This window comes from Eleutherodactylus coqui, chromosome 1, assembly GCF_035609145.1.
Source record: "Eleutherodactylus coqui strain aEleCoq1 chromosome 1, aEleCoq1.hap1, whole genome shotgun sequence".
Classification (NCBI taxonomy): Eukaryota; Metazoa; Chordata; class Amphibia; order Anura; family Eleutherodactylidae; genus Eleutherodactylus; species Eleutherodactylus coqui.
In genome coordinates, this window is record NC_089837.1 from 328,355,305 (window position 1) to 328,370,296 (window position 14,992).

Here is a 14,992-nt window from a genome sequence, read left to right on the forward strand (position 1 = left end):
TACATTTTCTCCCTGCTGATCTTCCCCTGGCTCCTCCAGTTCCCTGGGTCATCTCCAGCCGACTGATACTTCTATTTCCTGTGATGCAGCAACCAGTTCACTTCCTGCAAGGCAATAAACCAATGACTTCACTACCTAGCAAGAGATGCCGAATCCTCGGCAGCCTGCTATAGCGAAGACACGAACTATTGCTATGACTGCGCATGCGCAGTGTCTCGCTACGAGTGTTCATATACTATATGAACACTCACGGTGAGAGACACTGTGCAGTCGTGGCAATAGCCAGCATCTGTGCACTATAGCAGCCTGCTGAGGATTCGGCATCTCCTGCCAGGTGGTGAATGCTACATCACTACTGACACAGTGTACATTGCTCTGCAGGAGGCAAAATGTAGTGAATGGACCAGGAGTCAGGAGAGGATCAGCGATGAAAAGATGTGGTGAGAAGGCTGCCTGGGGAGGAATAGGTAAGTATAGAATTTTTTTTCTAATCACTCACCCCTTTAACCCCTTAAAGGAGATGTCTCGAGGAAGCAGTGAATTTTTTTTTTGCCCAGTCCCCCTAATTAAACATACATTACTAATTACCCCTGTAAATGACTTTCCTAGCTGGTTTGTACTTACCGTTCCAGCGTTTCAGCAACTTATAAAAGTTTCCCCAAGATGGCCGCCGGCTCCTTTCCCGTCGCTTGCTGCAGCCCGACGTGCGCGCTCCCGAGACGCTGCCAGCTGTGTCTCCATGGCAACCGGACGCCCCGCAGCCGCCGACCGGACCCACCGCAGCCGCCGACCAGTCACCCACCGCCAGGCAGCAGGTAACTGGCGCTAGCCCCCGGCTCCCCAGCGCTACGCTCCCGGCTCCCCAGCGCTACGCTCCCGGCTCCCCAGCGCTAGACCCTCAGCCCAGGTGAAGGCCCCGGAGCCCAGCGCTAGGTTCCGGAGCCCCGCGCTAGGCCCCGGAGCCCAGGTGAAGGCCCCGGAGCCCAGCGCTAGGCCCCGGAGCCCAGGTGAAGGCCCCGGAGCCCAGCGCTAGGTTCCGGAGCCCCGCGCTAGGCCCCGGAGCCCAGCGCTAGGTTCCGGAGCCCAGGTGAAGGCCCCGGAGCCCAGCGCTAGGTTCCGGAGCCTAGCGCTAGGTTCCGGAGCCCAGGTGAAGGCCCCGGAGCCCAGCGCTAGGTTCCGGAGCCTAGCACTAGGTTCCGGAGCCCAGGTGAAGGCCCCGGAGCCCAGCGCTGGGCTCCGGGGCCTTCACCTGTCAGTGAACATCACCCCCGACCCATCACTTACCTGGGCAGCTTCTCGGGACAGCTGGACACCTGGGCAGCTTCTCGGGACGGCAGCTCCAGTTTCTGCACCTTCCTCTAACAGAGGATGGAACAGAATGGCTGCTCCAGCGCGCTCCCGAGCAGTGACAGCTCGTCTGCGCATGCGCAGAAGAGCTGTAGCGGGGAGCACACTGAAGCGGCTCGTGCTGAAAGGAGAAGACCGGACTGCGCAAGCGCGTCTAAAAAAGCAAGCTGCCAGCGAATTTAGACGGAACCATGGAGACGAGGACGCTAGCAACGGAGCAGGTAAGTGAATAACTACTGTATGGCTCATATTTAATGCACGATGTATATTACAAAGTGCATTAATATGGTCATACGGAAGTGTATAACCCCACTTGGTTTCGCGAGACCACCCCTTTAAGGACATGGCCTATTTTGGGCTTAAGGACGCAACGATTTTTGGCGGATTTTCATCTCCATTTTTCAAAAGCCATAACTTTTTTTTTTTCAGTCGACACAGCCGTATGAGGGCTTGTTCTTTACGTCGCGAACTGTGAGTTTTATTGGTGCCATTTTTGGATGCATAAGACTATATTGTAAAACTTTTATAAATTTTTTTATGATAACAAAGAGAGAAAACACATCAATTTTTTTTGTTTTGTTTTTTGAGGGCTTTTTTACAGTGTTAATCATACAGCATAAATCAGTGGTCCACAACCTTTTTTGCACCAGGGACCGGCTTCAAGCATGACCAGAGGGAGCTGAGCTTGTGCTTGTTTATGAGAGAAACCAGCTGATGAGTGGTAGAACTACCCCCAGCCAGAAACTTGAATGTTAGTTAACCAGCAAACCAAGTATGAGACTTTTTAAATGCATGTAAAGGAAAACACAATGCAAAACAAAAAAATACATATGAGAGCATTATTTTTTTCTGCAGGGACTTAGTAAGATATATATGTATTGATTTTTCACCCACAAAGGTTTCCATAGCCATTAAATACACTTCTTTCCATCAGATCAATTTATATTCATATCATATCAGCATTACCTAAGGCTAATCCAGCAGTCTAGAATGAAAAGGTTAGAATCAGATCCTCCATCTGGAGTTGGTGCTCTATCACGGCGTAACACATTTAAACTTCCAACACTTAAAATTGTGTTTCTAAATGTTTATTAAAATCTATACAAGACAATATCTCTGATTAAAAATATGATTTTAATAAGTCAGCTCAAAAGCAGAACCTCCTACTAATAACACCATTGTAGCCTGCACTACACTGACAGACTAGTTCACTGACACTAGAGGGAGGACCTCTATTTACTCACTCCATTTTAGCCGCTCAATACAGAGCAGACTAAATTACAGACTCCAGGGGGAGGACCTCCTACTACCCACTCCATTCTAGACCTGACCCTTCTCGCACTGCTCAGCAGCCCAGCAGCAGCCAATCACAGCGCTGGCCGACCAGCGGTGTCCTCAGCATGCCTGAGAGCCTGCGCTCTCATTGGTGCAATCTGTCTACTATCTGATTGGGTGCCCAGGAGGGATGGGCGGAGTTAGAAACAGCAGTGTTTGGAAGGGTAAAACCTCCCCGCTTCCGGCATTAGCCGTAGTCCCTCCAGTTACGGGAGACACAAAGCTTCGGTAGTGATCGGAGAGGGGATGGACGCGAGCCCCGTGTAGCAGGCAGACAGTGCCCCACATCATGTGAGCTGCCCCTGGGGACACGCAGGATGCCCGCACCTCATCCAGCGGCAGACGCTGACTTGCTCTTGAGAGAGGGGCGCCGGTGGGGCGAGAAGGTGCACTGGGGCTACTGAATGACAGCCCCGCAGCCCCGACATGGAGGTGGTGGGAGACTTCGAGTACTGCAGGAAGGACCTGATCGGGCATGGAGCCTTCGCCGTGGTGTTTAAAGGGCGGCATAGGAAGGTAAGCGGCCTCCGCACCGGGACGAGGAGCGGCTGCCGGGGCTCCTTTGTGTGATCCTGTCCCAGGACTGCTGCATGGTCCCGGGGGCCAGGAGCTGCACACGTCATCTGCCAGTGTGTGCCCTCCTCAGCTGTGTACCCCGGCTAGTTGGCACAGACCTCCGATCTGCGGGTGGAGATCACAGCTGGCAGGGACTAGTAGCCCTGGCCAGTTAGTTGTGGCCGGCAGCTCCTGCACTAGTTGTGGGCACGCTCCCCATAAGTGTTCTGTGCGGTCGCAGCTCTGGATCAGAACCGGAGTGTTGGCAGCAGTAATAAAAAAATAAAAATCTCTTGGCAAAACTAAGTTTGTTTTCTTCCTACATATTGGCTGATCCCCATTCCGTTATTACCGGGTGTCTTATAACGTCTCCTGCCTTCCTGCTGACGTTCCATACGTGTAGTGCCCAGGTACCGGTATGCATTAGTGTGGTCCTACATGTTACAGCCGTGTCTATATGTGCTGCTAAATGTCACAATTCTGCATTATGGACTCCAGGTGAGAAATGTATCAAATTGGTCCATGAATTTTACCTGGCAAATCACTTTAATTGCTGTGCGCCCCGTGTATCAGAAGCGTGGGTAGAGGAGAGGGGCCCCTTATTAACCTGCAATTTACAAAAGTGCTTGGTTTCCCCTCCATTCTCTTTCTATGCCCCCTAGAGTGGTATTCTGGGCATTTGCTATTCATGATCTGTCTTCAGGATAGTTGATCTGTGGGGGTCGAGATCCCAGCCAATCAGCTATTTTCTCAGCTTACTGTAAGGGCCAAGGGGGTCCAATGCCCGTATCAGTGGTCACAGCTGGACATGTAATAGAAGGCATTGTTCCCATTGAAATCAATGGGAGCAATGCCTTCTATTACACTTCCAAGTCTGACTGCAATAAGGAACTGCTAGTGTAAACTAAGGCATCACTCCCGATGATTTCAGTGGGAGCGATACCTTCTATTACACTTCCGGTTGTGGACATTTAGGCACTGACAGCGGGCCAGAGCATCAGCTGATCTGTGGATATCCCAAGTAGCCAATTAACTGTTGATGACCCATCCTGAAGATAGGCCATCAATAGTAAATGCACAGAATACCCTTTAAGATAAATCCCAACCGCTTGTTGTTGAGTAATGCAGTTCTCTGGAGAGGGGAGTTCTGCACTGGTTTCAGCCCCTCAGTTCAAAAATGGGTGGGGCCAAACTTCTCCATGGTCTTCATAGCAGCCATGTGGTCTACATCTGTATTATGTATTGATCTGTTATGGTGCTCAGGTACCAGTGCATATTGTCTCCACCACAAATATGGGTGGAGACCTGCAGAGTGACAGGTGCTCATATTTAGCATCCTGCAGACTTTGTGGGAGGAGCGCACTTTTGGGGAATGGGAGGCCAAGCTATTGGAGAGGGAGCCTGCTGTAACTAAAGGGGAATTGTGGTCCTGTTGTGATGACTAGAGGAGAGTGGAGATCTCCGTTAGTTCTTTTGAAGATGGGGGTACCGTGTAGTGGTTACAGTTGAAGTGAGCACTAGTCAGACTACTGACTTGTAAGGCTTGGTCTGCACATACCTGTTTACTGCTCAACCCTCTTTGATGAACTTGGCCCTACATACAGACTGTCATTGCTGGCTCTAAGACCTGGCTAAAAGTTCACCTGACCTAAAGTATAAGTAAACTATACATAGAATAAAATGACCCTTTCCATTTTTTTCCTGTTATGCCTTGTAAAAAAGGGTGACTAAATTGACAACTGGGTACAACTATTCCCCTCGTCAATGAGGTTCATCCTACACACTGATACTGTCCATTCAATACTGACTGATCAGAAAAATGTTAACACCCAGTTTTCAGTTTACTCCTACAATTCCAGGAGGAATAACAGAGGAGCAACACAAGGTAGAGCTGTAAAGAAAGATGTTCCAGATTTGTTTTAATGTTTACTAAAACTGACAAGACAGGAGAGCTGACAGACTGTAGTATCTGAACCACAATATCAGAAAACCCATGGATAAAAGTGATGCTGAGGACCATTGTGGTGCTCCATCTAAAACACTCAGTTCTATATTCCCTGGTTTATCACTGAAGTCTATGTGGAAGAACTGTGAAAAAGCTATATGAAAAAGCTATAAGAAAACTCTAAAGAACAGGGTTTACCGCATCTTCTCCTGGCTCCTCCAGTCCCCGAGGTCACCTCACTGCAAGCTGTCCAGATCTTCTTCTTATCTAGTGTCCATTCTCTGCATTCTCCTTCCGGCAGGTCAGTGTAGGTTACATCACTAGTGACGTAGTGTTCACTGCCTAGCAGGGAATGCTGAGCTATTGCCGAGACTGCGCATGCGCACTGTCTCGCCGTGAGTGGTCATATGCTATTGCAGTAAGAGAGTGTGCATGCACAGTCTCTGCAATAGCTCGGCACTCCCTGCTAGGCTGTGAATGCTACGTTACTGGTGACATATCGTACGTTGCCCTGTAAGGAGGAGACTGCTGGCAACGGACGCTTCGTCACTGGAACACAAAGACTCGGCCGCCTTGCAAGTGAGGTGACCAGAGGGACTATGGGAGTCAGGAGAAGATGCGTTAAGAAGACTGCCTGGGGAGGAATAGAGAAGCATAGATTTTTTTTTTTTCTAATGACAGATTCCATTTAATGGTTACTAATGCTAAAAAATCACTCTAAAGTTGCTCGTCAGATCTACTAGGAATTCTTAAGTATCGGCTTAGGGGATGTTCACACCTAGCGGAAAGGGTGCAGATTTTCTGAAGTGGAAAATCTGTACAAAAATCTGCACCATTAGTGCTAATTGTGATGCGGGTGCGCAGCAGACTTAACCCCTTCAGTAGAAAGGGTTAAATCTACTGCAGATCAGCATAAGGGCTCCCACACAGTTGTTTTTTTTTTAATGCAAATTTCAATGTGACCTTCTAGTGTTAAAAACGCACCGCAGGTTTGTGCTTTGTGATTTATTTATTTATTTTTTTGTGTGTGATGTGTTTTTAACATTAGAAAGTCCCACTGACAATTGCGTTAAAAAAACGCAGTGATATTGCAGCGTTAAAAAAAGCAAGTAGGTGTGAGCCCTAAAGGTGACCATAGTTGTCACCCAACTTTACCAAGATCCGATAGAACAAATATAGGCTTCTTTGTTACTGCACTAAAACCATACAGGTCGAGGACAGGCGCTTGATGGTTAATGTTCTTTAACGTGTTGGGGTGTGTTCACACGGAAACTTCTGCATGAATTCCACCTCTAAAAACTGTGTCAAAATCCATGGCTTTCTGCCACTGTTTTTGATACATATTTAGCCCTGTCAATGGGCAAAATCCGTGTGTATAATTGTGACTTGGAAACGGGCATTTACGTGTGAAGAAGTGATGTGCCGGATACCACTGCAGAAAGCCACAGTGGTCAGAGGCAGAGTTCATGTGGAAAATCCCGCAGTGAATTGCGCCGTGTGGACGTACCCTTAGAAGGTATTTACAAGGGTGACTAAATTGTGCAAAGTTTGTGTGTTGCAAGATTATTTTAAATAGGTCTATGTACAAGAGAGATTTTCGATGCCGCGAGAAATAGAAGTTGCAGCAGAATGTCCTACTTTTGGGCAATTTATTTTTTTTTTTTTTGCAGGTCCATTGAAAAGAATACAACACAATCTCCTGCTATGCAATGTATGCAGTGTAAGGGCTCCTGTCCACTGGCGAATTTTCACTTTTTTCCCCGCAGCGATAATCCGACCGCGGGAAACGCAGTGAACGCTTCCCATAGTGTTGCTATGGAACGCGTAGCCCCCCTGCCCACGAGTGGAGAATCATAGCGATTCTTTGCTCGCTGCCGGCAAATTGCAGCATGCTGCGAATTGCCGCTATTCTCTGCGGTGAGCCTATCTGTCAGCTGGCTCCTGCTCCTTGGGTGGCGGCTCCCGCAGTGGATATCGCAACACCGGTGGACAGGCAGCCTAATTTGTATGTGTATATATAGATAGAATATATATGTTTATTTATATATTTTTTACACTATTGAAATAACATGAAACAATGCCCATGAAAGTCGCAGCAATGAGATGTGCTTTCTTGCAAAACGCATCAGAATTCGACGTTCATGAGTGCTAAATCGTTTCCAGCTTCTCGGAGCAATGTCTTGTTCACCCATGTGAATGCAGCAGACTAGACTTGTTGCAAAAACTGCTGCATCTGGTTACCTTCTTAATAATTGTTTGTTCAGTGGAAGGCACATGACTTTCCTTATGTCCTATTCAGGGGACAGTCACAGAAAGTTGTATAATAAATCTGCTGCATGTGCCCCCCCCCCCCTACCCCCAACCTCTTGCTTGATCTTAAGCCCCATTTACACACACAGATATCTTTTAAAAGATTAGCCATAGTTTTGCATAAAGTACTAATAGACACTAATTGCTATTAGTACTTTATTAGCTTTATTTGCATTTCTGGGAGCTGTTACAGAACTTCACAGGAGATCTGAGCTCTGTAATTAGCTCTGTTGTTCAGCCATGGGCTCCCCGTGGAGAATTCGGCACCATGGACAACAGACACAGCCTGCAATCCTGCTTATCAGCTGTTCTGCCAGCTGGGCTGAGAAGGGAGAATAGCTGTAACAATGTTATCAGCTGTAATCGACTCTCCAGGGGCAGAACACAGCCTGTGGTCCTTCTTATCAGCTGTTTTGCTGAACAACAGTTTTCAAGCAGAACTGAAAACTGTTGTTCGGCCGAACAGTGAAAGATGAGCACATTTAGACACAACGATTATCGCTCAAAAGAAGGCTTTTGAGCGATAATTGTTGTCTAAATTGGCCTTTACATTGTATGGTAGACCCGCTAGACTAGAGCACCCTGGGGCGGTACAGTTGTGGAAGGCATGATTTGATGCTGAGGAGTCTGTGTTATTTACCTAATTAATAGGAGCCGTATATGAGACACCACAGACATGGTTTAGCTGCCAAGGCTGTCAACCCACTACCTAACGCAGACGAGTGTCTCCTCGCCTGTCACATCAGCCAGAAGAGCCATATACTTCTATATACACTAAGATGTGACTCTTTTATGTACGCTGATGCTTCCTATCATTGAAAAAGGGAATTAAAAAAAAAATCTGCTTTTCTTCCCTTCCTGAGATGTATGGACTGTAAATACAGTAGTGTAAATGCACCTTACGGTTTTGTTCATCATGTTTGTCATAGTAAGGTCACTCGCACACAGTGTCAGCAAAACTCCGCCATTTTTACTGCCGTTTTTGGATGCAGGTTACTGCGTTCGGCAGCGTTTTTTAAAGCACCCCCATCATTGTAATGGGTGATGAGGCGCATTACAAAAAAGTGAAAATGTGGCAAAATAAAGAAGACCTCGAAAATCGTGACGCTCACTAGCGCGTGTCTGTGAGGCCTCATTAAAATCAATGGGAGTGTTATATAGCGCTTATCGCAGCATTGGAAACACTGTGGTAATCGCAGTAAAAAGTGCATGTGTGATAGTGGCTTAAGGCCTAAAATGTATAGCCAATAAATTGCTGTTGGCTAAACCTTCACACTGAAGACGGCCGGTGTCATTATTTCCCCTGTAAAGGCGGTGGGTCTGGCGTGGCGGACACGTGCCGGTGTCCCAGGTGTCTGATCCGTCAGCGGCTCACTTCTTATGACGTGGATTGAGTGACAGCGCCGCGGATTAGAGCTGATACGCCAGTCTGACTGCTGATGTGGAAGCTGCTTTCATTATCTGCTAACTATAGCTGCTTCCCAAGCCCCTTCCCCCTTCATAGCACTCCACAGAATCCCACCTCTGAGATCTCTCTTCTTACTGGTGTGGAAGCTGAAGTGACAAGACAGATTTTGTTAGGTACAGTCCTGTTCCCTGTTATGTCCTGCTCGGCTCTTCTGTAGCTCAGTAAGCTGGATCTGTCTAGAAGCTCACATTAGCTGCATTAATTTGTTCATGGGATCTTTCACGAATGGGTCCAATCCAGATTGTAAGCTACCCCGCTTACATAGGGGTCTGTCAGACTTTAAAGGAATCTGTCTGCTTGAACATACTATCTAAACTGCAGGCATGATGTTATAGAGCAGGAGGTGCTGAGCAGATTGATATTTAGTTTTATGGGGAAAGATTCAGTATAACTTGTATTTTATTCATTTATATCTCTGCACATTCTGAGCTGAACAGTCCAATTAGTGGTGCTATCAGTGACAGCTACTCCTGAATGTAGAGTCATACACATCTGTCAATCACTGATAGCTCCGCCCATTGGACTGTTCATTGCAGAATGAGCAGAGATATAAATTAATAAAATACAAGTTATACTGAATCTTTCTCCATAAAACTACTACTCTGCTCGGCTCTTCTTACTCTAGAACATCATGCAGTTTGGATCATCATTAAACTGTCACATTGCTCAGCTCAGTGGACTGATTAAGCATCTACCTCTTTGCTCAGATTGCTGTTATTTTAAGTCTTAAATTTCTGTGTGTGAACAAATTATTTAGATCGAGAGGGATGTGTCCTCCCCTCCCCTCTGCATTTATGTTATAATTGTGTGCCATCCAAACCAGTTTCATTTTAGCCTGATGAAGGGTCGATAAAAAGAACCTGAAAGCTTGCACTAACATCATGTATTTTTGTTAGCCATTAAAAGGTATTATGTCTACAAGATTACATGGTTTCTCTTACTGAGAACAGTCACACTTTGCAGTTTGGATGGCATATTTAAACCAACAGATTGTAACCTGTTACATCATGCCTACCCAGCTCCCCATTCCCTTGCATTCACCCTTAAAAGTCGGTGCTCTGTCTGTGAGCATGACCCACACTGACTGAAGAGTCACACTCGGTAAACTGAGCACAGACTTTCAGAGGTGACCGCGAGGGAAAGGGAAGCTGAGAGTGATGGCGGATGATTTGTTTTCAATGGGAGACCACGCATCGTGTTGAAAACAATTGGCGCTGCGATATGAGAACATGCAGCAAGGTAGAACATGCTGTGATTTGCTTCTTGCATAGCTTCGCATCCTGGTGCTATGCAGGAAAACATGGCTCATGTGTATGACCTTATTAAAAAGAAAGGGGTTCATATTCGTGCGTTTTGCAATGCACAATTCTTGCACGATTTTCTCGCTCATGTGAAGCCGCCCTTAACCTTGCATCGCTGTAAAAAGGGGATCATGCAGGTTAAAAAAGGTCGTGCAAGTAGTTGTTGTTCTGCATTGGGGAACAGGATTTCACCAAAAAAACAAAACAAGGGCTCCTTCACACTGGTGATCGCAATTTTGCCGCATTGAAAATTGTGGCAAAATCACTTCTTTGTTCCCACGATTTTTGAGCATGCTTTTTCCATAGAACAATCTAGCATCCCTGCCCCCCGCAATTGTCTCATGCAATTTTTATCGCGCGGATGTCAAAAGAAGTTTCTAATGTTAAACGTATTAATGGTGTTACCATGCAGGGCGGCGCAGGGAGCCGCGGTCGGCGCGCGTCGCTCTGGCGTCCTGGAGCTCTGTGTCGGGGCTCTCTCAGCGGCTTGGGGTGGGCGGTGGCGTGGGTGTGTCCGCCCGTAGGGTGCCGCCCACACTCCTCCACCCTTCTTATACAGCAGTTGGAGAGTCGACTCCTCCCACTCTCCGCCCATGGGCGGAGCCTTGCAGTTATAAGGCTGGCAGTGACTTGAGCTCACTGCCAGTTATTGGTTCTGCTAGCCACTAGTTGGTTTTGCCTGCTTTAGTCAGTCAGTACTAGTTGCCAGTCAGTCTCTTCCTAGTGTGCCTTTTACTCAGTCAGTCCTGGTTCTGTCTGCTACTAGCTAGTCTGTCAGCAGCTAGCCCTAGTTTGCCAGTCAGTTTCCTTCAGCCTGCCTGTAGCTTTGTTTGTTCTGTTGGTCTTGTCCATCTGCCTCTCTGTCAGCACTCTGTTCCCCCCATCAGTTAGTTTCTCTTGTCAGTCGCCAGGTCCCTAGCCAGCGCAGGGACCGCCGTCCAGTTGTCCGCCTGGGATTAGCCAGGGCCGAGGCAAGTAGGCAGGGACAGTGGGGTGCGGGAAGGTGAGGGCACCCCACTTGGCGCTCGGGGGTCAGAGTGCCGTAACATAATAACTGGGCCTTAAAACTGTTTCTTCCATGGCGATGATCAGCGCCCTCGCAAACCAGCTGCAAGACCTGGTGCCGGTGATCCAGGATTTATCAGCTCGCATGGTGGCCCAGGAGCAGTGGGCGTTGCCGCAGGGGCCGGTCGCTTCAACCAGTCCCGAACCCAAGTGCCCTCTTCCCGAGGTGTTCTCCGGGGAGAGGAACAAGTTTTTTGTTTTCCAACAGGCGTGTCGCCTGTTTTTTCGGATGCGTCCCCGTTCTTCCGGCTCGGAGGCCTAGAGGGTCGGGCTTATAATGTCCCTGCTGCGGAGCTTTTTCCATTCCCGAGGGGTCCACCTCCCTGCAGTCGGTGGACTCCTTTTTTCAGGAACTCGGGGGTATCTTCGATGAACCGGAAACGTGGATGATAAAAAAAAAAATCGCACAACGCTGAAAGACAGGACATGCTGCGACTTTATTTATTTATTTTCTCATCGCATGAGTGAAAATACTTCAAATGGGAATGAAAACATTGAAAATCATTGGTTTCATAACTGCTTCTTCACTCACTCTCTCATTGCTCAAAAAATACTAGTTTTTCTCGCAAGTGTGAAGACCCCCTAACCGACATTTACTCTTCTCTCTGTTCCCTGCTGTGTTCAGTGCTGCTGCTCTAGGTCTTCCCTTGGTAGTCACAGGCTGCTGCAGCCAGCGACAACTCTCAGCGGTTGATTACGGAGCTCTGTGACTGGCGGCAGAACCCGTGACGTTCCGGAAACTAGTGGGACTGCAGTAAACAACTGAGGCTTTAGCAAAAAGTACTACTTGGACAACCCTTCTAAAGCCCCTTAGAGACTGCCGTAAAAAGGCATTTGGGTGGTCACTAGGGAGGTAAATCTGCAGTATGTCAATTTATGCTGCAAATATTCAGCATGGATTTCACTCCTTAAATTTAGGCCGGTCTCACACGGGTGAATTTGAATTACGGAATCTGTAGTCAAGCGTCCACATGAAGGATCCGAGGCAAATGGCATGCACCAAAGGTATGTAAAAATCGCCTTTTTTTTCACACTCGCAGAAACGAATTGCGTATTCTGCAAGCGGAGGAAAAATCACATCCTGTTCTTTTTTTCTGCAGATGGCCTCCGACCCACAGCCCATCCGTAATGGACATTGTGGATGGGCCATGGGTACTTGCGTCATCGTTGGCGCAGGGAAAGCAAATATAAAAAACCCTGTAATGCACAGAAAAAGAAGGTACATGGGGTCAGCTTGCACCATGGGAACCCATGTGCAGAATTCAGATCGCTCGTGTGAGCCGGCCTTAGGGGTGAAATCGACATGTAGCACATGTGCACAGCCCCTATAAAGGGTATCTATTGTTTATAGCGCTGACTGCACTCTGCTGTGTACAATGGTAATTGGGTTTATAATATGAGAGTTGCAACAAATTGTGAGAATATTTGAGAAATAATATTGTAAGAATACATTACAGCGGTGGAGCTGATGGAAAATTAAAAGTCAAGTGTCAAATCTAATCTAATGTCGCCCACATCCCGCGTCCTAGTGGATGTCGAACATGTCAAACGGCATTTGTTGGAATACCCCCTCTGTTTTGTGCAATGTTTTCATTACTTCGTCTAGATAATATATTTTATTATTTTTAATTTCATGCCAAATGACTGGGCACAGCTGTCTGCAAGGGATTTGGCTAATGGGTTGGTGGTTGCTGCCAAGATTTCGGAGCAAGACAACAGGAAATTTAATTATTACTTTTGTTGCGTTACGTATGCTTCTGTGGAAAAGTTTCTTTATCCTATTTTTTTTTTCTTCTGTTTAGAAAACAGACTGGGAGGTGGCTATTAAAAGCATCAATAAAAAGAACTTATCAAAGTCGCAGATCCTACTTGGCAAAGAAATCAAAATTTTGAAGGTGAGGTTTATTATCAGTTCAGTGGAAATCTATGCTGGCTGCATCATAAAGGGCCATGACTGCTGTACAGGGACACTTGACAAGCAAATACTTCTATGTTAAAGTTCTCTGCTCATCACCGGCTACTTAAGTGTTGTCTGTTTTTTCTTATGCTTCTATTTTATTTTATCAGTTTGTAGCTTTTTTCCCTACTTTTTTTTTTTGTTCTGTAACTTTTTACATTGTTAAAGGTCAGTGATGAGAAATATTCATTCATATGTAAGAACACCGCTATCCAGAGACTTTGTAGTGCTACTGATTTGGTTGCGTGATATTCCACAAGCTTGCATGCAGCTCAATGTATTTGTTCAGTCTGCATCTGTAACTCAGTCGTTAACCCTTTCCAATCCAATTTGTATCCTGGTTTTCCTAGGAAGCTTACTCTTTCTGCCATTATACAACGGCGCTATATGCTGGCTAAAGCCAGTACTACATGAGGTGACACATTTGATAGGTTCCGACAGCAGCGAGGCTGGCAATATACAGTAAGAGAACCCCGACGGATGTCTTCCAACATTGGAGCTGTACAGCCTTAAATCATAATGTCTTCAGACGTCAGACAGTGGATTGGAAAGGGTTAAAGGGAACCTGTTACCACCGTCTTACCCCCTCCAAAAAAGTAACTCCATTGTCCAGCAGGGATGAAAAAAATCAATTGCTTAGAACTTTACAATTTGTAGAGTTTGAAGGGACCTCCAGGGTCATCGGGTCCAACCCCCTGCTCTGTGCAGGATTTACTAAATCATCCCAGACAGGTATTTGTCCAGCCTTTGTTTGAACACTTCCATTGAAAGAGAACTCACCACCTCCCGTGGTAAGCTCTTCCACTCATTGATCACCCTCCTGTCAGAAAGTTTTTTTCTAATATCTATATTGTGTCTCCTCCCTTTCATCCCATTGCTTCTAGTCTTTCCTTGTGCAAATGAGACTTCCAATGCCCTGTCTTTTCTAATGAGTCCATATACGCAATCGGGTTCCAAATTTTATCTTGTGCCATATACAAATGAGCAGTGAAGAGTCATCTGACTAACCCGTTCCCTCTCTCGATAGATGGCTTTCTAGTGAAACACGATGCAATGAGATGTCTGTCAGGAGAAAGGGGTCATGGTTAGCTTTGCAGCTCATGAAGTAGCGTAGCTTTTCTCAGTCACATGTATCTTCTCTGCTCATCTGCATATGACCCTGGATAACTATGGTACCTAATTGCAGAGGTTCATGGGCTCATTTAGAAAAGGCTCTTTTAGACAGACGAATGTCGGGCAAACTATGCCCGACACTAATCCCTGCACATACCAGCTCCTGTGCACTTGCACGGGAGCTAGTATCGTTGGCTCTCAGCGGGGAGGCTGCAGGAGATTTCTCTCTTCACGCTCCTCCGCCCCTCTTTATTGAACTAACATAGCAGCCGTTCAGTATTGAACGGCCACTATGTTAAGTCAATGGAGATTGGCAGGGGAGCAAGAGGAGAGAAATCTTCTGCACTGCTCCGCCCCCCTGATTGCCAGCAATATTAGCTCCCGTGCAGGAGCCTGGGAGCTTGGACACACAGGGAAGAGTGGCGGGCATAGTTTGCCTGAGATTCATCCCGTCTAAAAGGACCCTAAGAGAAGGCATTAGGAGTGATTAATTCATGCCCATCCAGCCGCAAAAGTCAGTTTAAGGTGTAAGATGCTGTTGATAGGTTCCCTTTTAAAAATCCAACAGTATACAAAAGTTTCACAAGTACAAAAAG

At 46.8% G+C, this 14,992-nt stretch overlaps 1 protein-coding gene across 1 annotated transcript in view; it reads left to right on the forward strand.

The window, feature by feature from the left end:
- Positions 1–2,893: 2,893 nt before the first annotated feature.
- ULK2 (unc-51 like autophagy activating kinase 2) overlaps positions 2,894–14,992 on the forward strand; it is a 101,723-nt gene continuing 89,624 nt past the window's right edge. Inside the window, exons 1-2 of the mRNA XM_066575114.1 lie at positions 2,894–3,198; positions 13,129–13,221. Of these exons, the coding sequence (XP_066431211.1) occupies positions 3,109–3,198; positions 13,129–13,221 (183 nt within the window). The 5' untranslated portion in view covers positions 2,894–3,108. The remainder of the gene's footprint in view (positions 3,199–13,128; positions 13,222–14,992) is intronic.